This window comes from Oryx dammah, unplaced genomic scaffold (genome assembly GCF_014754425.2).
Source record: "Oryx dammah isolate SB20612 unplaced genomic scaffold, SCBI_Odam_1.1 HiC_scaffold_23, whole genome shotgun sequence".
Classification (NCBI taxonomy): Eukaryota; Metazoa; Chordata; class Mammalia; order Artiodactyla; family Bovidae; genus Oryx; species Oryx dammah.
This window is the reverse complement of record NW_024070207.1, coordinates 69,058,274-69,078,996: the sequence shown is the minus strand read 5'-3', so window position 1 is coordinate 69,078,996 and position 20,723 is coordinate 69,058,274. Positions and strand designations below refer to the sequence as shown.

At 35.0% G+C, this 20,723-nt stretch overlaps 1 protein-coding gene and 1 long non-coding RNA gene across 2 annotated transcripts in view; one reads left to right on the top strand and one right to left on the bottom strand.

Moving 5' to 3' along the window:
• ABCB7 (ATP binding cassette subfamily B member 7) overlaps nucleotides 1-20,723 on the bottom strand; it is a 140,884-nt gene that overhangs the window by 10,014 nt on the left and 110,147 nt on the right. Inside the window, exons 5-15 of the mRNA XM_040265648.1 lie at nucleotides 19,840-19,972; nucleotides 18,501-18,769; nucleotides 17,857-17,945; nucleotides 17,677-17,764; nucleotides 16,754-16,928; nucleotides 15,682-15,839; nucleotides 14,955-15,118; nucleotides 14,667-14,796; nucleotides 11,690-11,861; nucleotides 9,448-9,551; nucleotides 679-786 (exon numbers count right to left, since the gene is read on the bottom strand). Of these exons, the coding sequence (XP_040121582.1) occupies nucleotides 679-786; nucleotides 9,448-9,551; nucleotides 11,690-11,861; nucleotides 14,667-14,796; nucleotides 14,955-15,118; nucleotides 15,682-15,839; nucleotides 16,754-16,928; nucleotides 17,677-17,764; nucleotides 17,857-17,945; nucleotides 18,501-18,769; nucleotides 19,840-19,972 (1,590 nt within the window). The remainder of the gene's footprint in view (nucleotides 1-678; nucleotides 787-9,447; nucleotides 9,552-11,689; nucleotides 11,862-14,666; nucleotides 14,797-14,954; nucleotides 15,119-15,681; nucleotides 15,840-16,753; nucleotides 16,929-17,676; nucleotides 17,765-17,856; nucleotides 17,946-18,500; nucleotides 18,770-19,839; nucleotides 19,973-20,723) is intronic.
• LOC120881955 lies at nucleotides 46-20,605 on the top strand. The gene is made up of 3 exons (XR_005725367.1): nucleotides 46-171; nucleotides 17,653-17,657; nucleotides 20,594-20,605. It is a non-coding gene; the product is annotated as an uncharacterized LOC120881955 (long non-coding RNA).

Genomic DNA, 20,723 nt, shown 5'->3' with positions numbered 1-20,723 from the left:
CAGTTTCTCATCTTCCTGGCTATGTCCTATCACACTTCACATGCTGGAATTGCCGGTCTTAGGAACTTCTAATAAGAATACTATTCTGTTGTTGGGGGATGGGCCCCAACACCTAACCTCTAAAGATAACTGAAAAAAATTTTTAAAAACAAACAAAAAACAACAACAGAAGTAATCCTTAATTGAAAAATATGTAGTGTATCAACCAACCAAAGCTTCTAAATAAACAGTGACTGACAGCTTACTGTACCAAAAGTTGGCATTTGAGAGCTATGACCCCTCTCTACTGAAGCACCTCCCTATTGAACCTCCTCCTGTGTACTTCCTAGATGCTATGCTAGATCCCTGACTGAACCCTACTAATACCTACTAACAGCCTGCTCTTCTATTGGTGACTCTGTTCTACAAGTAAAACTTTAAGTATTAACAAATGTGATAAATAAAAACTCTCTGCATGTCTCAGCAAAAAAAAAAAGAGTGAATTAATACATTTTATTCATTTTTTTAAGTGGCATAGGTTGTTCCTATCAATGGAGGTAAAAATGGAATCCTATCAGGATTCAATCTTATTCAAAGAACACAAATTCTAAAAATTTCTTTAGAAACAATGTAAGTTGCTTGTGTTTGTAACAATTTCTAATGTACTTCAAATACTGAACTTAAAGTTAAATATCTTACCTGGTTCAAGACAATAATTTCATCCGCATCAACCACTGTTGACAATCTATGTGCAATGAAAATAGAAGTTCTATGTTTCACTGCATCCCTCATGGCACCAAGAATAGTCTGCAAGTTTGACAACAAGAACAGTAAGGGGGGGGGGGTAGATTTATCTATTAGGTAAATGTAAACTAAAAGAACCATATATTTCTTAAAAGAACATATACAATACCAGTTAATTTTGTTATATAAACTTTATACCACTACCAAATATTCTACCCAATCTAACAGTTACAAAGAAGAGAATAAATCAATCAAAGAGGGAATGCAAATATGACCACATTATCATGGAAAAAGTTAATTTAAGATAGGCAACCACTTCTTTAAATTAGTTGGGATAAGGTGGATATTTCCCATACTTAAAAACAAATAAATAAAAATGAATCCACTGATGGCAGGAGCATAGCCAGATATGATGTTATCTGACCAATGAGAGCAAAAACAAAATAAGGAGGCAACCAAGTGATAGGATGCAGAGAAATTTAAAAAAAATCAAGAAAAGATAGAAGACTCAAAGAGCACAGGAGCATTTGCTTTTCCTTAGTTCTAACTCAGAGGACAGAAAGATTGACAAGGACAACTGTTCATGTTTAAGTTGAAGAAACTTCTTTTTCAGAAGTATTCTGACTTCTTAAGGTATTCTGGAAAATACACTTTTTTTTTTGCTTACTGTCTGTAAAATGTAAGAGAGGGCTTCCCTGGTGCCTCAGTGGTAAAGAATCTACCTGCAAGGCAGGAGACACAGGTTTGACACCTGGGTTGGCACAATTCCCTGAAGAAGTAAATGGTAACCCACTCCAGAATTCTTGCCTGGGAAATCCCTCAGACAGAAGAGCCTGGTGGGCTACAATCCATGGCATCACAAAAGAGACATGACTTAGCCACAAAACAAAAATAACAAAAAAGTAAGGCAGCTGTATATATATATTCAGCTATACTTGGAAACCTGGGTCTAAGTACAACTAGCTAGATGGAAATAGCAACATGGGGGATGAGGATAGGACCAATGTCTTCCTATAGGTATCTCTAATCACTATATTTATTAAAGTAATAGAATTACCTGAGTAGATGGTTACCCAGGAAAAGAAGACCTTAAACTTTATTATGGCAGACTGAAAATCAAGTGCAGACTGAAAATCTTCTAAGAAAAACTATCATGCTTGAGGCAACTCCTCTATCTTACACTCAAGAACTTAAACTGCTATCCTAATGATGCTCTGGACCTTTTTAAAAGGTCGATTCAAATTTACTAAATCTTCTGATAACTCAATCCCTCTTCTCTGCTGGCAATTAATGGGTTATGCTCCTTGAGATAATAAAGGTATGTGACTCAAATAATGACTATTGGGGGGACTCCGAATTTGCGATAAATGTGGATGACATATTTTTAGATTTAAAGTTCTTGTAAGCAGATTCCTAGTCTGCTCATGAATGGGGTCTAATGCAGCTTAAGTTTCTCTTTAAATATAACAAATTGTCAGATTAGCTCAAGATGGCAGAGTAGAAAGACATGAGCTCACTCTTACATAAACACCAAAATCACAACCAACTGCTGAACAACCAAAGGCAAAAAAAAAAAAAAAATTGAACCTAGCAAAAAAGATACCCTACATCCAAAGGCAAAGAACACAACAAGATGGTAGGAGGCACACAACATGATAAAAATTATACCACAGAAGTTCTTCCATAGGAGTGAAAGTCCTAAGTTTCACGCCAGGCTTCCCAGCCTAGTTCCAAAGAGATGGGGAAAGCAGAAATGCCACTCTTGGAAGACAGACACAAAGTTGTGTGTGCACCAGGACCCGGGATAAAAAAGCAGTGACTTCATAAGATACTATGCAAGACCTATCTGCTAATACTAGAGCGTCTCCTGCAGAGGCAGGTGGCAGCTGTGGTTCACTATGGGGATAAAGACACTGGCAGTGGCAGATCTGTGGAGTACTCATTGACATGAGCCTACCGGGAGGCCACCATTAACCCCACCCCACCACAGACAAGTGGCTTCAAGTCTCCATGAGCATGGCCCTGCCCACCAGATCCACTCACCACAGGGCAGGAACCAGCCCCTCCCACCAGGAAGCCTACACAAGCTCCTTAGACAGCCGTATCCACCAGAGAGCAGAAGCAAGATGAACTACAATCCTGCAGCTTGCAGAACAGAAACCACAATCACAGAAAGTTAGATAAAATGAGATGGCAGAGGAATATGTCCTAGATGAGAGAACAAGATAAAACCCCAGAAGAAAAACTAAGTGGAGATAGATACCTATTGGAAAAATAACTCAGAAATTATAGTGAAGATGATCCAAGATCTTGAGAAAAAAAAAGACCAAAGATTGAGAAAATGCAAGAAAGGTTTAACAAAGAACAGAGGAACTAAAGAACAGAGATGAATAATACAATAACTGAAATGAAAAATACATTGGAAAGAATCAACAGCAGAATAACTGAGGCAGAAGAACAGATAAGTGACCAGAAAGACAGAATGGTAGAAATCACTGATGTGGAACAGAATAAAGAAAAAAAAATGAAAAGAAATGAAGTCAGTCTAACAGACTTCTGGGCCAATATTAAATGTAACAATATTCACATTATAGGAGTCCCAGAAGGACAAGAGAGAAAAAGGACGTGAGAAAACATTTTCAAGAGACAATAGCTGAAAACTTTCCTGACATGGGAAAGGAAACAGTCATCCAAGTCCAGGAAGTACAGGGAGTCCCAGGCAGGATAAACCAAGGAGGGATATACTGAGACACATAGTATTCAACTTGACAAAAATTAAAGACAAAAAAATACTAAAAGCAACAAATAACATACAAGGGAACTCTTTAAGGTTATCAGCTTATTTCTCAACAGAAACTCTGGAGGTCAGAAGGGAGTGGCACAATATATTTAAAGCGATGAAAGGGAATAACCTACAACCAAGACTACTCTACCCAGCAAGGTTCTCATTCACATTTGATGGAGAAATCAAAAGCTTTGCAGAAAAGTTAAAGCTAAGAGAATTCAATATCACTAGACTGGCTTTGCAACAATTACTTAAGTTACTTCTCTAAGCAGAAAAGAAAAGGCCACAAATAGAAACAGGAAAATTAGGAATGGAAAAACTCACTCGTAAAGGCAAATATACATTAAAGGAAGGAAACAATATACACAAAAATATGATATCAAAGCCAGCAACTGTGAGAAGAGGAGAGCACAAATGCAGGGTATTGGGAACAAATTTGAAATTAAAAGACCCAAAACTTAAAACAATCTTGCTAATATAAAGACTGCTTTATCAAAACCAGGCTTCCCTGGTGGCACAACAGTAAAGAATCCATCTACAATGCAGGAGACACAAGAGACTTGGGCTCAGTCCCTGGGTTGGAAAAATCCCTGGAGAAGGAAATGGCAACACACTCCAGTATTTCTGTTTGGAGAATCCCATGGACAGAGGAGTCTAGTGGGCTACAGTCCATGGGATCACAAAAAGTTGTATACAACTGAAGCACTGAGCATGACACATATGCCCAAACCTCATGGTAACTGCATGCCACAAATCTAAAATATTTACAGATACACATACAAAAAGGAATCCAAACACAACACTAAAGTTAGTCATCAATTCACAAGAGAACAAAAGAGGAAGAAAAGAAAAAAGACCTACAAAAAAAAATCCGAAACAATCAAAACAGTGAACAAATGGCAATTAAGGATATATATATTGATAATAACCTCAAATATGAATGGATTAAATGCTCCAACCAAAAGACATAGACTGGCTGAACAGATACAAAAATAAGACCACTCCATATGTTTGTGAGAGACCAATTTCAGACCTAGAAACACATACAGACTGAAAGTAAGGGGATGGAAAAAGGTATTCCATGCAAATAAAAATCAAAAGAAAGCTGGAGTAGCCATACTCCTATCAGAAGAAGCAGACTGTAAAATAAAGACTATTACAAGAGACAAAGAAGGACACTACATAGTGATCAAGGAATCAATCCAAGAAGAATACATAATAATTATAAATATATATGCATCCAATATAGGAGCACCACAATATATAAGGCAAATACTAAGAGCCATAAAAAGGACAAATAACAGTAACACAATAATAGTGGGGGGACTTTAACACCCCACTTTCATCAGTGGGCAGAACATCCAGACAGAAAATTAATAAGAAAATACAAGCTTCAAGACAGACTTAACAGATTTACATGACATTCCACCTGAAAGCAGCAGAAAATACTTTCCTCTTAAGTGCACAAGGAACATTCTTCAGGTTAGATCACATTTTGGGCCACAAATCAAGCCTCAGTAAATTTGAGAAAACTGAAATCATATCAAGCATCTTTTCTGACCACACTATGAGATTAGAAATCAATTACAAAAAGAAAAATAAAAACCTGTAAAGAACGAAAACACCCAGAGGCTAAAATACATGTTATTAAATAACCAAGAGGTCACTCTTCAAATAAAAAAGGAAACCAAACAATATCTAGAAACAAATGACAATGAAGACATGATGACCCAAAACCTTTGGGATACAGTAAAAGCAGTTCAGAGAGAGAAGTTTACACAGCAATTCAATCCTACTTCAAGATACAAGAAAAATATCAAATAAACAACCTAACCTTACACCTAAAGCAACTAGAGAAAGAATAACAAAATACTCTTAAGTAGTAGAAGGAAAATCATAAAGATCAGAGCAGAAATAAATGAAATAGAAATGAAGAAAACAGTAACAAAGATCAATGAAACTAAAAGTTAGTTAGTTCTTTGAGTGATCAACAAAATTGATAAACCTTTAGCAAGACTCATCAGAAAAAAAGGAAGATTTGAATCAATAACATTAGAAATGAAAAATAAGTTACAACACTACAGAAACACAAAAGATCATAAGAAACTACTATAAGCAACTATATGCCAATAAAATGGACAACATGGAAGAAATGGACAAATTCTTAGAAAAGTATAACCTTCCAAGATTGAACCAGGAAAAAATAGAAAATATGAACAGACCAATCACAAGCACTGAAATTTAAACTGTGATTAAACATATTCTAACAAACAAAAGCCCAGGGCCAGATGGCTTCACAGGTGAATTCTATTAAATATTTAGAGAAAAGCTAACATCTATCCTTCTCAAAATCTTTCAAAAAATTGTAGAGGGAGGAACACCCTCAAGCTCATTCTACAAGGCACCATCATCCTGATACCAAAACCAGACAAACATACCACAAAAAAAGAAAATTACAGGCCAGTATCACTGATGAAAATACATCCCTAAATTCCCAACAAAATACTAGCAAACCTAATCCAACAACATATTGAAAGGACCATATAACATGATCAAGTTGAATTTATCTCAGTGATTTAAGGATTCTTCAATATATGCAAATCAATCACTGTGATACACCATATTAACAAACTGAAGAATAAAAACCATATGGTCATCTCAATAGATGCAGATAAAGATTTTCACAAAATTCAATACCCATTTATGATTAAAAAAAAAAACTCTCCAGAAAATGAGCATAGGGGGAACATATCCTCAACACAATAAAGGCCATATATGACAAACTCAGAGCAAACATTCTCAATGGTGAAAAACTGAAAGCATTTCTGTTAAGATCAGGAACAAGACAAAGGTGTCCACATTCACCATTATTATTCAATAATTACTGAATTATTCCATTATTTGGAAGTTCAAGCCATGGCAATCAGAGAAGAAAAATAAATAAAAGGAATCCAAATGGAAAAAGAAGTAAAACTGTCACTGTTTGCAGATAACATGATTCTATACATTGAAAATCCTAAAGATGCAATCAGAAAACTACTAGAGCTAATCAAAGAATTTAGGCAAGTTGCAGAATATAGAAATCTCTTGCATTCCTATATACTAACAATGAAAGATCAGAAAAAGAAATTAAGGTAACAATCCCATTTGCCACTGTAAAAAAAGAATACCTAGGAATAAACATACCTAAGAAGGCAAAAGACCTATATGCAGAAAATTATAATGATGAAGGAAATAAAAGATGACAAAAACAGATCAAGTTCTTGGATTGAAAGAATATTTTCAAAATGATTATACTACCCAAGGCAATCTAGAGATTCTGTGCAAGCCCTATCAAATTATCAATGGCATTTTTCGTAGAATTAGACAAAAAAAATCTTAAAATTTGTATAGAGCCAGAAAAAACCCTGAATAGACTAAGCTAACTTGAGAAAGAAAAATGGAGCTTGAGAAACTGGGCTCCCTGGCTTCAGACTATACTACAAAGCTACAGTCATCAAAACAGTTATGGTACTGGCACAAAAACAGAAATATAGACCAAAGGAACAAGACAGAGAACCCAGAGATAAACCCATGCATCTATGGATACCTTATTTTTGACAAAGGAGGCAAGAACATACAATGGGGCAAAGACAGCCTCTTCAATAAATGGTGCTGGGAAAATTGGACAGCTATATGTAAAAAAATGAAATTAGAACATTCTTTAATACCATACATAAAAATAAACTCAAAATGGATTAAAGACCCAAATTTAAGATCAGATACTATAAAACTCTTAGAGGAAAACATAAGCAGAACATGCTGACACAAATTGCAGCAATCTCTCTTTTGATCCATCTCACAGAGTAATAGAAATAAAAACAAAAATAAATGAAACCTAACTAAACACAAAAGCTTTTGCACAACAAAGGAAACCATAAACAAAATGAAAAGACAACCCACAGAAGATATTTGCAAATGATGTTACTGACAAGGGATTAGTCTCCAAAATTTACAAACAGCTCATGCAGCTCAATATCAAAAACAAACAATCAAAAAATGGACAGAAGACATAAAGAGACATTTCTACAAAGGAGACACACTGATGGCCAAGAGGCACATGAAAAGATTCTTGACATCACTAATTACACAAATCAAAACTACAATGAGGTATCACCTCACAATAGTTAGAATGATCATCAAACGTCTAGAAACAATAAATGCTGGAGAGAGTGTGGTGAAAGGAGAATCTTCCTACACTGCTGGTAGGAATGTAAAAGAGTACAGTCACTATGGTCAACAAGATAGAGGTTCCCTCAAAACCTAAGAACAGAGCTACAATATGATCTAGCCATCTCACTCCTTTGAAACATAAAATGGTTCAAAAGGATATATGCACTCCAGTGTTCATTATGGCACTGTTTACACAACAGTCATGGCCTGAAGCAGCCTAAATGTCTATTGACAGATGAATGGATAAAGAAGATATGGTATATATATACAATGGATTATCATTCAGCCACTAAAAAGAATGAAATAATGCCATTTTCAGCAACGTGGATGAACCTGAAGATTATCATACTAAGTGAAGTAAGTCAGAGAAAGATAAACATCATATGATATTTATATGCAGAATAGGGGGAGGGTTAGATTGGGAGTTTGGGATTGACATGTACACAATGCTATATTTAAAATAAAATGTCAGATGTCCCTGGTGGTACAGTGGATAGGAATTTGCCTACCAATGCAGGAGACATTGGTTTGACTCCTGGTCCAGGAAGATTTCACATGCCATGGGGCAACTAAGCCTGTGCACTACAACTACTGAGCCTGCATGCCACAAATACTGAGCTCTAGGACCTGTGAGCTGCAATTACGGAGCCCATGCACCTAGAGCCTATGCTCCACAATAAGAGAAGCCCGAGCACCACACTGAAGAGCAGCACCTGCTTGCCACAACTAGTGAAAGCCTGCACATCACAACAAAGACCCAGTGCAGCCAAAAATAAGTAATTAATTTTTAGAAAAGTCATTCCATTAAAAAATATATAAATAAAATTTCAAAATTTTTAAATAAACAGAACAAATCCTCATGCTAAGCAACTGACTTAGAGACTAAGCTGTTTTAAACATATGGCAGAACAACTAGTATCCCCTGAACCTTAACTCCATATGCAAATATCAATATATGTCATACATGTTGTGAAGCTGAATTCAGCCCTATCCTTCAACAACATGATTTTACTATATATTCAAGTAAAATGTAGTGAATGGAGGCAACTGACAAATTACATCACTCTTATCTTCAGTACTTGGAGAAGGAAATGGCAACCCACTCCAATATTCTTCCTTGGGAAATCCCATGGACACAATCTTCAGTTCTAGATTAAGCGGATTCATTTATGATATTATGATTGCTGTCAAGTCTTTAGTCTAATACAAAGATGTTATGAAGTCTACTGTGGTTTCTGGGTAGTACCATGACATCGATTTCATAACATCTTAGAGCTTCACAACACTTGTAAAATAAACATAAATTGGTACCAGCACTGTAGGCTGTGTGTGCCAAGTTTGCACCTTAGTGAGTTGCTCCATGATAAGTGAAAGTTTTTCTGGTATGTACTGTGTCAGAACCATTTACATGACTTGTTTCAACATGTGTTATGTGGCAGATTAGGTGATTCCCAGAGCTTTGCAAGATGCAAACATTATACAATAAGAACAAAAGGTGCCACATAGTTTCAAAAGGAGATATATTTGCAAACAGACTTAAAATATGTGATAATGTAATGCAACCTGGCATTCTTACTATCAATACTTCCTTTATCGGAGAAAAGGGCTAAGCACCTCCTTTTGAAGCTCATTCAAAATATGAAAGAATGTAGCTACTTACTGAAATTTCCATGGAAAAAAGTTAAGCAATGAGAATTGAAGAGTTTTATGTTTTCACCATCATTTACCTCTTCAGTAATTGAATCTAATGATGAAGTAGCTTCATCATAGAGAATGACTGGGGGGTTCTTCAAAATGGCTCTTGCAATTGCTACTCTTTGCTTTTCTCCTCCTGGTAAAGAAAATTTTAAGACAGTATAACATAGACATATTTTATATTTCTAGTATTTCCATTAATCATAACCACCAAGTAATACCTTCAATATTTAGTTTTACTCTTGATTATTGTTCATTTTATCCCGTTTTAAGAGTCTATGTTCATATATAATATCCCTTGACAAACTATATTCCCTGGAACATTAATGTAATTCTGGATTCTGACTTCATGGCAGGTGAAAAGAACAAAGAGGGGAGGTGACAATTTTGATTCTAGAATTACTTCTCTCACCAAAAATATGCTCATGACATACATTATTTTATATGTACTTTATATTACTCCCAATGAACAATGACTTCAGGTAGAAAAATTCCAATATGACAGAATCCACAAAGCCAAAAACAAATTCAATATATGAAGTCTGAAAACTTAAAGACATGAAACTATGAATATCTAAATTTATTTCTTAATATAACAAAGTACCATTTAGCCAGTATTCTGAAAGATTTTTTTTTTTTTACAGAAAGCTATTATTTTCACAGCACTCTTCAATGTTAAGGCTGTATCCTAGGACCTCTTATTTCACCTTAGCTCTTTGCTATAGGGCTCTAGCATAGCAGAATTTTAAAACAGAAAGACTACAGAGGCCCAGAAAAGTTAAGTGATTTGCTCGAGATCACAGAGCAGGTTCTGGCAGAATCTGAACAAGACTCGACTAATTCCCAGTCCATTGCTTTTTCTTTCACAATGTATGAACCCACAATTATTCCTAAACATACTCTAAAGAAAATAAAGCAACCTTTGTTTCTTCATTGGGACTCTCATAGGTCTAAGGCCATCAAAATTACATAAAACTTTGGTTGGAAGTATAAAAGATTCCTTGGTGGCTCAGACAGTAAAGAATTTGCCTGCAATGCAGGAGACCAGGGTTTGATCCCTGAGTTGGGAAGATCCCCTGGAGAAGTGAATGGCTACCCACTCCAGTATTCTTGCAAGGTGCTTGCACACAGTATGTACCTAGTCAATGTTGTGATACCAGTTTATAATGAGAAATAAGATTCATTAAAATTCATGTAGATATTCTTCATTCTCTTTTTCTTACCCTCATTCCTAATCTATAAAGCTCCCCCCCCAAACTAAACTAGAATGAAGAGTAAATGCAAAGAGTGTAGCATGTTTATATAAGTTACATTAATACTTTCAGGCACTAGTTATCACCATACTTTCAGAATTCAAATAATTCAGGGCAAAGAAACATTTTTCTGAATCCTCAAGAAAATTCAGTCGTTTTAGGATAATCCATTATAAAACTTAATAATCATCTCATAATTAAACACTTAAAATTCAGAAGCCCTAAAATTTACTTGGTCACTGAACCAAAAGACAGGAAAATGAAGCTGGCTATAAGGAAATATACCAAGTATAAGGAAATCTAAAGTTATCAAAAACATTCCATAATAATCTAAGAAATTATGAGGAGATACATTGTGCTGTGCTTAGTTGCTCAGTTGTGTCCAACTCTTTGCAACCCCATGGGCTGTAGCACGCCAGGCTCCTCTGTCCATGGGGATTCTCCAGGCAAGAATACTGGAGTGGGTTCCCATGCCCTCCTCCATGATCTTCCCAACCCAGGGATCAAATCCAGGTCTCCCACACTGCAGGTGGATGCTTTACCATCTGAGCCACCAGGGAAGCACATGAACACTGGAGTGGGCAAGGAATTGAACTGGGGTCTCCTGCATTGCAGGAAGATTCTTTACCAGCTGAGCTATGAGAAGATATACTATTTACTATCAAATTACTTGTCTCTACTCTTACTTCTTTCCCATGTGAATAATGATCTTGGCTTTCCTTTAAGATAATAAGTTAACACTGATCTCACCATGTATTAGTAACTTACTATTAAGCACTTACAGTGTTTGCAGCTGTGAGTGAAAAAAAAAAAAAAGAGAGACCTGCATGATTTCAGAACAGTTACTTCTAGCATGTTGAATTGTTTATAGTGATAGACAGGAAACTGGGAATTTTGCCAAAAGAGACTAGATAAGCATTAGGTTTGTACTCTGTCATTACATTTTCTAGTAAATGGTTCTGACAAATTAAAGTTTGAAGGGTGAATATAAGTGAGGGCCAGGTCTAAAATCTTTGATTACCTGAAAGCTTGAGTCCTCGTTCCCCTACTTGGGTGTCATATCCATGTGGCATTCGAAGAATTGCATCATGGAGTCCAGCTAATTTTGCCACTGCATATACTTCCTCAGGTGAAGCACTTATGTTTCCATATAAGAGGTTGTAGTAAATGGTATTATGGAAGAGGACAGCATCCTGGACCAGATTTATATATATATACACATAGATATGCATGTTTCATATTTTACAAATTCAAACAACAGTAAAGACATAAAGAGTAAAATGTGATAAAAGGGGTCTTTTATTAATATCATCCCTCATACCTGCTTCATTTCCCTTCCCAGAGCTAATCATCATGAACCATTTGTTGTATATCATTCCAAACTTTTTCTGATATATTTATATGCTTAAACATACACGTTTCTTTTTTCCCAACAAAAGTGGGGCCATACTATATAAGTTGCTTTTTTCACTTAACACATTCTGGGGATTGTTCATGTCAATAACAGAAACCTACCTCATTCTTTTGAACAGTTTTGTGATACTAAGGATGTATCATATTTATCTTATCTATTCCTATACTGATGGATATTAATTAAAACTTTTGCTACTGTAAACAATGTTGAAATAAAATATCATTGTATAATGACTTATACACACCCTTCTGTAAGAAGGATTCCTAGAAGCAGACTGTTGGGTTACAAGCATACATTTACCCTTGGATAGTATGGCCCAACTGTCTTCTAAAAACGTTCCAACAGCACATACTCCAACCAACAATGTATGAGGGTGCCAGGTCCCCATATCCTCAACAACCCTAGATATTAATAAGTTTTCATTGTTGATACTTTTAAGGGTAAAATGTGGTTTTTGTTTAAATTGGCATTTCTCTTATTACTAATGAAATTGAATATATTTCATATATTAATATATCAGAAGCTTTTAAATTGGACTTAAAACACAGAAAGCAAAGAATTTATGCATTATAGATTTTTGGGGGGAGAAAGTTCACTGCAAGCATTCATTTGATATTTCAATTTATTCTGACATGGCACACTAAAGCTAATTTACTTAATGTGAGTATCTACCTCCCACTTTTCTTTCAGTATCCAATGGTTGTAAGATGAAACAAAGTGATTCTTTTGATTAACATTAACCAGTACACTCAATTAATTAAGATCTTCTTTAATATCATAATCAGCCCTAGAGTTACAGATATTATTTCAAATCATATTTTAATAACTTTTACACCTAATACTAATATAAACTTTTCTTGTATGGAGGTGATAGTTCAATCCAATGAGTTTAAAGTTCTGCAAAGAGAAAATACTTATAAATTATTTTCTATTTAGAAAAAACTGAAAATAAATGCTAACTGGAAATGTTAAAAATACAAAAGGTATGGTAAAATAAAAGTTAATTAAATAATCCATAATCCCACCAACCAGCAATAACTACTATTAACATGTTGGTGCATTTTCTCCAATTTTTTTCTGTTACATGTATTTATTTAATGTTATAAAATGGAGATATTACATTTTGTTTGGAAATTCTTTTTCAACAAACTTTGTATCTGAGTATTTTTCCATGATACTCAATACTCTTTATAAACATATTTATATTGTTCCTAACTTCTGCTATTATAAACAAACTATAATGAACAGCTTAGCATATAAAAATCTGTTCACTTCTCTGTTTATTTCCTTACTAAAACTTCCTAGAGGCAGAATTACTGTAATAAAGACTAAATATTTTTCAGACTTTTGTTATATACTGTCAATTTGCTCATCAGGAAAGCTGTATGCTTCCTCCAGCAAGAGACTGGCCATTTCACATAGCCTAACCCAAACTAGACATCATGAATTTTTAAATCTTTACCGGTCTGATAGGTGAAAAGTGGTATACCATTGCTGATTTAATTACTAAGATTTCTAATGAGGATGAGCATCTTTTCTTTCATTTATTGACGATGTATATTTTTCCTTAGTGAATAAAATGCTTTATTTTTCAAAATAATTCAACATATAGTCTACAAATCACCTAAATCAAAATCACCTAGGAGGCATATTCACAAATGCAGGTTTCTGGGGCCCATAAACAGTGTGTGAAAGGGAGTCGGAATTTCAATAATCTCCCTAGGTGACTCATGCACTCCAAATTTGGGATTCTCAGTGAAAGGGAGGACAGGGCCGAGTGGCATGCATCAGATCAGTTGAGGACCTTTTACAAGCTATATAACATGGACAGAGAAGTCTCGCAGGCTACAGGTCCATGGGGTCGCAAAGAGTTGAACACGACTTAGCAACTAAACCACCTATGCTACAACTAAGTCCCAGGTCTCTCTATTGGCTTTCAGCATAAGAAAAACTTATAACCTATAAGGCTATCTCCTTATCTTCTCAGAGATTACTCTGAACTTGTTTCCCCCTACAGTCACTCAGCAAATACTTGTTAAATGCTCACTATGGGTCAGGCACTGTGCTTGGTACTTGGGGACAAGGCATACCAACTTGAAGTTGGCAGCCAAACTGTTTTATGATTTTTATAGATTTACTATGTCAAAAACTGCTCAAATAATAGTTTTCATTTAATGAACAGTTATGTGAGGGACATTGTACTTGGTGCTTTACACATATATCTCTAATCCATATTAATTCTGTCCTATAAGAAAAATGGTATCTTTATTTTACAGATGAGGAAACTGAGGCTCACAACTATACAACATATAAGGGTTAAAGCTGGGCTTAGAATCCAGTTCTGTCTGACTTCAGTCTGAGCTCTTTCCTCTATGTTATGTTTACTTCCTAAGGCTTAAAAAAAATCTTCCCATCATGAAGATTTTTAAATTCATGTTTTTTGGTAACAGAATATGGCCTGTAGGGCCTAATGCTTCCAACTTAACTAATATATACTGACTCCTTGGATCCAAATTATTCTAGTAAAAGATTCAGCAACCCAACAAATGTTCCCCCAAATAGGTTTTTTTCCTTTTTTAAATACCTGAGGTACCACTCCCACTGCCCTCCGAAGGCTTTCCAGGCTCACATCTTGTATATTTTGACCAGCAAGGTAAATGTTACCCTTTTGAGGCTCATAGAAGCGAAATAATAGCCTCACTATTGTGCTTTTCCTGAAATAGAAATCAAGGAAAGGTTATATAGCTCCAACTGGCACTAAGGAACCCCTATTTTAAACTACAGTAATCATTTTATTATGACAAAGAAAAAATATTACATTGGGAATCATCAATCAATGATGCAAAATTTTATAAACAACTAAATTACCCACCCTGACCCACTACCTCCTACAATGGCAACTTTCTTTCCTGCAGGGACTTCAAAAGATATTCCATTAAGGACTTTCTGCCCCTCAATGTATTCAAAATGCACATTATCAAAGGCCACCGTAGCTGTCTGTGGTGTGATCTGAAGGGGAGATGCCATCGCTTTGTCCTAGCAGGGAAGAAAAAAAAAAAGCCACTTTATACACCGCCTAGAGTATTGCTATGCAGATAATTTTCTAATTCACAGAGATAAAAAGGAAAATAATGGGGAAGGAGAAAGTTTATAAGTGGAGTTAGACCACTTCTATGCATGCTTTTAAAGATCTGTTTTTTCCTTCACTGCTAAGGGCAAAATCTTGAATGCTCTGATTTCTGATCAATTTGTTTTGGGGAGGAAGAGAGATGGTGGGCAGGGGAGAAAGGAGGTTGAGAATATAAGGAGAGGCAGTAACATATTGTATCATTATTAGCAAAAGTAAATCAAGTGCAAGTACAAATAATTGAAGTTAACAAAATTTAGTGTCTAGGTATAATATTCTTTGCTAATGTTGTAAGGTTTCTAAACATAGAAATAAAAGCTGTAACAGCCTTTTAATACACATTATAGTCCCAATTCCTGCAAAAGACAAAATTAGTTTGCTAACATGGTGATATAAGACTGTTATCCCAGAATAATACCATTATGGGATGATGCTTATATGCTTTTAAAAAGGTATTAAATACATTACTTACTTTAATTCGGGTGTCTACCTTGAGTAGAGTAAACAAGGTGTTCATATCTATAAGTGCTTGTCTAGTCTCTCTGTATACAGTTCCCAGAAAGTTAAGAGGTAATGAAAGCTGAAAAAGCAGTCCATTCACCATTACTAAATCTCCAACAGTAAGGGTACCTTAATATGCAGTTGGTAGAGAAAAAAAATACTTTAGATGTCATGAACTTTCCAGTTTAAGAGAAGTTTACAGTTTATTACTGTGGAATACAGTTGAAAACATACATAATCAGCAACTGTAAGACCTACTCTAATTCCAAAGCATTTTAACCCATGATTTAGGAATATAGGGAACTAGATATGTGCTAACTGGAATGGGAAAAGCCTACCCATACAATACACATGATATATATATAAGAAAAAAGAATGGTTTAAAAAACAGAAAGAATGGTTTAAAAATGCAAGACAGAAATGGAAGGCTGAAAATCTTTCCTTTCTTCCTAAGATACTAGCATAATATAAAGTAGAATTTTTTAAAAGTATAAATTAAAACATTGGAGCAAACAGATATCATGATTGGGAATGATAAACCATATATTAAGGTCATAGTGAATGAAAGAATCCTAGCTGAGCAAGCAAGTAACAGAAAAGAGGTAAGGATATTATTTATTTTTGAAATGTTTTACAAATGAACAGCTAATAGATAAAAGGTTACTAGTAATAAGGCTGCTCGCACTTTAGTCCTTAGGACTAAACACTAAGTTAATTACACTTCCTTCTAGGTCCACAAGAGAAATTAGAAATATTAGAAGCTAAAATGTATGTTACTCCTAAAAGAATCAGATTGTAGCCCCACAAACAGCAATCCCAATCAATTAGAAAATTAGTGCTAAATTTGTAGCGTTAAACAAAAGAAAACAACATACCATCAAGAAAACATGTTGTGATACAAAAATGAAAGTACTCCAAGGATGCTATAGTACCTTAATAAATATGCTTTATATTTAAGACTAAAACACATATTCCTTTCATTAATATTTATTTATAAAGGTTAAGTAAAACACTGACAAACTTGAAAACCACAGATCTATTACCTGCCACAATTCCCTGACTGGCGAGCACCATTATGGCTGTTAAGCCAACACTGAAAATAGCACTTTGACCAAAGTTCAGCATAGCCAGAGTAGAGGTACTTTTTAATGAAGCAGCTTCATATGTCTTCAAAAATCCATCATATCTTTGTGCTTCATAATTTTCATTATTAAAATACTACAAAATACACAAAAATAGTAATTACATACAAGTATAATTGGAATCAGACTTCATCTATGGATACAATTTTGTACTGCACAGGAAATTTTAAAAAGTAACTTCCAATACATTGGACTATGGTACACCTGCAGTTTTCCACTATGGACAGTATTTTTAAAAGTCCATAAAATTCATCCCCAAAATATTTAAAGAATGCCTAGTTAATTTAAATCCAGATCAATAAAAGCTGGCAAGGGACTTCCTTCACAAAGCCTTCCCTTGATCCCCTGAGACTCTCTAAATTCACAATTTCGTTGCCCCCACCACATTATGCCTTCTTGTGTCATCACTTGCATCTCTCCCAGTGCTTAGCAAATTTTGGGAGGGCAAGGATTAAACAGCAATCATTGATTTTACTGCCCTCCTCATTACTGGACTTAGCATAGTGCTTTGCACACAAGAGGCATTCAGTAATATTTGTTAAATGGAAAAATGAACAAATAAATGAAAGAATTAGTGAAAAGCACTATACTAGGCACTATGAAGGATAGAGTCAAAACTCAGTGTGCATTCTGAATCAAATGCTAACTATACTGTCACCACCACTTATAAATTAATTAAATAAACAATAAAGTACCATTATTTTATCATACCAAGATATCCTATCCTAATCTGCAGCTCTAACTTACAGCACCTATAATATTAAATGGCAGAACATATCTTAGTGCAGTGTGAAAGGAAGAAAAAGTCAAACTAAACATATTACCTTCACAGTTTCATAATTCAGCAGCGAGTCTATGGCAGCATTGCCTGCATCATTATCTGCTTTGTTCATTTCTATTCTAAATTTAGTTCTGTAAGACAAAGATGTGCATAGGTATGGAATGTCTGCTATAGAAGCAGAACTAATTTCTTCACCTTGACTGACCTCTGAGGAATACCTTACCTCCACTGTGTGATGGCAACTGTGAATGCTGTGTATGCACCAAGTGTCCCAAGGGTCACCAAGGCAAACTGGGCACCACATCTATAATACTGGAAAAGACAAAAAAGAAATGAGCTTAGTCATTATTCCTGTCAAATAGTTTATAATATATAATAGCAAACCTCAAAGATTCTAATTAAAAATATGTTGGTATAAAGTTATATATATGAAAAACTAAGAAAACAAATACCTTAGAAAACCAACTTTAAGTTATACACATACTTTTAATTATAAAATATGAAACGGTGAATCATTATGTCTAAAATGTTATGAATGGTGAATAGCAAGAAACCTAGATAATCTGAGCATACCAGTCCCAAGTCATATACCATAATGTCTGCTAACAACAAAAAAACTGCAAGCATTAGCTAAATGACTGATCTATGTGTAGAACTGAACAACTCTTTACAATAACAACATGATAAAGGACTTTAGATACAGTCCCTTGAAGCTTGTGGCAAAATAATTAAACTGCATAATCCTTCTGGCATCATGGAATTTTGCTTTAAAATCATCAGCATGCAACAGTACAAAAGCTTCAAGTACTAAACATCTACTAACAAGAATGCATGATAAAAGGTTGTCATGAAAAAAGTTTTACCTACCAAAACACCACTGACAAGAGTCACCTCAAACATGATGGGAAGAAGATTAAATACTAAAGCACTCAGGACAAAACTGATACCCCTTGTCCCTCTGTCAATAGCCTTTGATAAAGCTCCTGTCTGTCTGCTCAGGTGGAAAGCCAGATCCAGGTTGTGAAGATGGAGAAAGACATTTTTGGCGATTCTTCGGATTGAATTTTGGGCTACCTTGCCAAATACTGCATTACGAACTTCATTAAAAAAGGCAGCTCCTGCTCTTGATACACCATCTAACAATACATTCAAGAAAAAATAGGGTGCAAAAACATTAGAATTGTTGCAGTGCAAAAAACAGCAAGGGCTCAGAAAATATTTGTACAATGAATGAGCATATCACAGAATACTTAGACTAAAAGAAACCTAGAAAACATCTAGCCTAGTGAGTATTAATTTTTCCACACTATGAAAATCCTTCATTGTTATTTACCCCCATAAGGTCCCAGCTGTTGAAAGATTTTTTTTCCAAGTAAATACTTTTACTAAATAGCAACCCAAAAGACCCTGATGCTGGGAAAGATTGAAGGAAGGAGGAGAAGGGGATGAAAGAGGATGAGATGGTTGGATGGCATCACCCACTCAATGGACATGAGTTTGAGTAGGCTCTGGGAGTTGGTGATGAACAGGGAGGCCTAGTGTGCTGCAGTCCATGGGGTTGCAGAGAGTCGGACATGACTGAGCAACTGAACTGAACTGAGCCCATAAGGTCTTATTATAGATAAATGCACAGTATCTGTTGAGGTTTTATGATCTAATTCAATTCCCCCAAGAAACAAATGATAAAATTGATATCCTGAAAAATCCAAGTGCTTTGACTAAGCATGCCCCAACTCAGGTCTGAATCTCACAGAGTATCCTTTCTATGGCATGGGGACACAAAGCATTATTTTCTTTATAAATTGCAGATCTGTGTCATGGCTACTGAATATAATTTAAAAACATTTAATACACATATATCATTATTTAGCCATTTCCTGTTTAACGCTAACAACAACAGCAAGAATATAACTATAGTCTTACTAAAAAGATATCTTATAAGGAGTCTATTAGAAGTGGCTGTTATGAATTTAATGTCTTATTTCATGTTATTGCTCTCTAGAACTTAGAAACTTTTATTATATAATTTTTTGAAAATATATAGTACAAAGAACATTTAAAAATCACATATCAAAAAAAAATTGCACATAACACAAATATCCAAAACGCTAAGTTATGTTTGTGGTAAAAGGTCATATGCTCAAGTATGATAAAACCCTCTTGAAAAAAGTCAACACCTGTAGACAGATTAAAGAACCACACATACAGCCAATCAGAACTGCTGTTGCCATGGTTGCAACTGTATTTGGTGCATCACTCAGGTTCAGCATGTTTCCCGACATCTGGTTGAGGCTGTCTACAGCATATTTAAACATGAAGGGAACCACAATATTCATGGCCTAAAAACATAAAAGTAGCAATTATCCATCATATACAAATTATTTTTTTACAAAAGTACAAATATTTACCTTAAACTAGCATTTATGGGAATGTTTAGATATTAACCATTTACCATGGAATCATTTTTCCTAGTTTATAAAGATAAAATCTTTGGCAGTGGGAGAGCCGTCATTTCAGGATTCCTACTTCACACTGACTGTCATGTTAATATTCATTTACAAGCTATGTGCATTAGTCAAATGCTCCTGCCTTCATGAAATCACCCCATCATCCACTCAAAAATTCTTTCTTTGTTATCTAAAATCCTACAGAGCTCATGGCACATACAGCAAATTGCCTTATGTTATAGTTACTTGTGTATTATTTTTCTTTTCTACCAGATTCTTGACATTCTGTATCATATTCCTCCTTCTGTCCCACTTATATTGAGTACAATGCTTTGTAGGTAGAAGGTATTCAATAAACATGTGTAAAATTATTTATTCACCAAAACAATGGTAAAACTGAAATTACACTGCAAAAAGGATCTCAAAAGCAGATAAATTATAAGTATCTGTGGCTGATTCATACACCACTGGCAAGGGAAAAAGAAACAACACTGATAGATACATTTGCCCCAGAAAAAAATCCCTTTGCTCCAACACCATATAAAACAAAACCCAATGAATACCAAACTAAGCTTTCAAACACCAACCTATTTCTCCATGAGAATACACCAAAAAAAAAAAAAAATTGGGGGTACAATGCTTT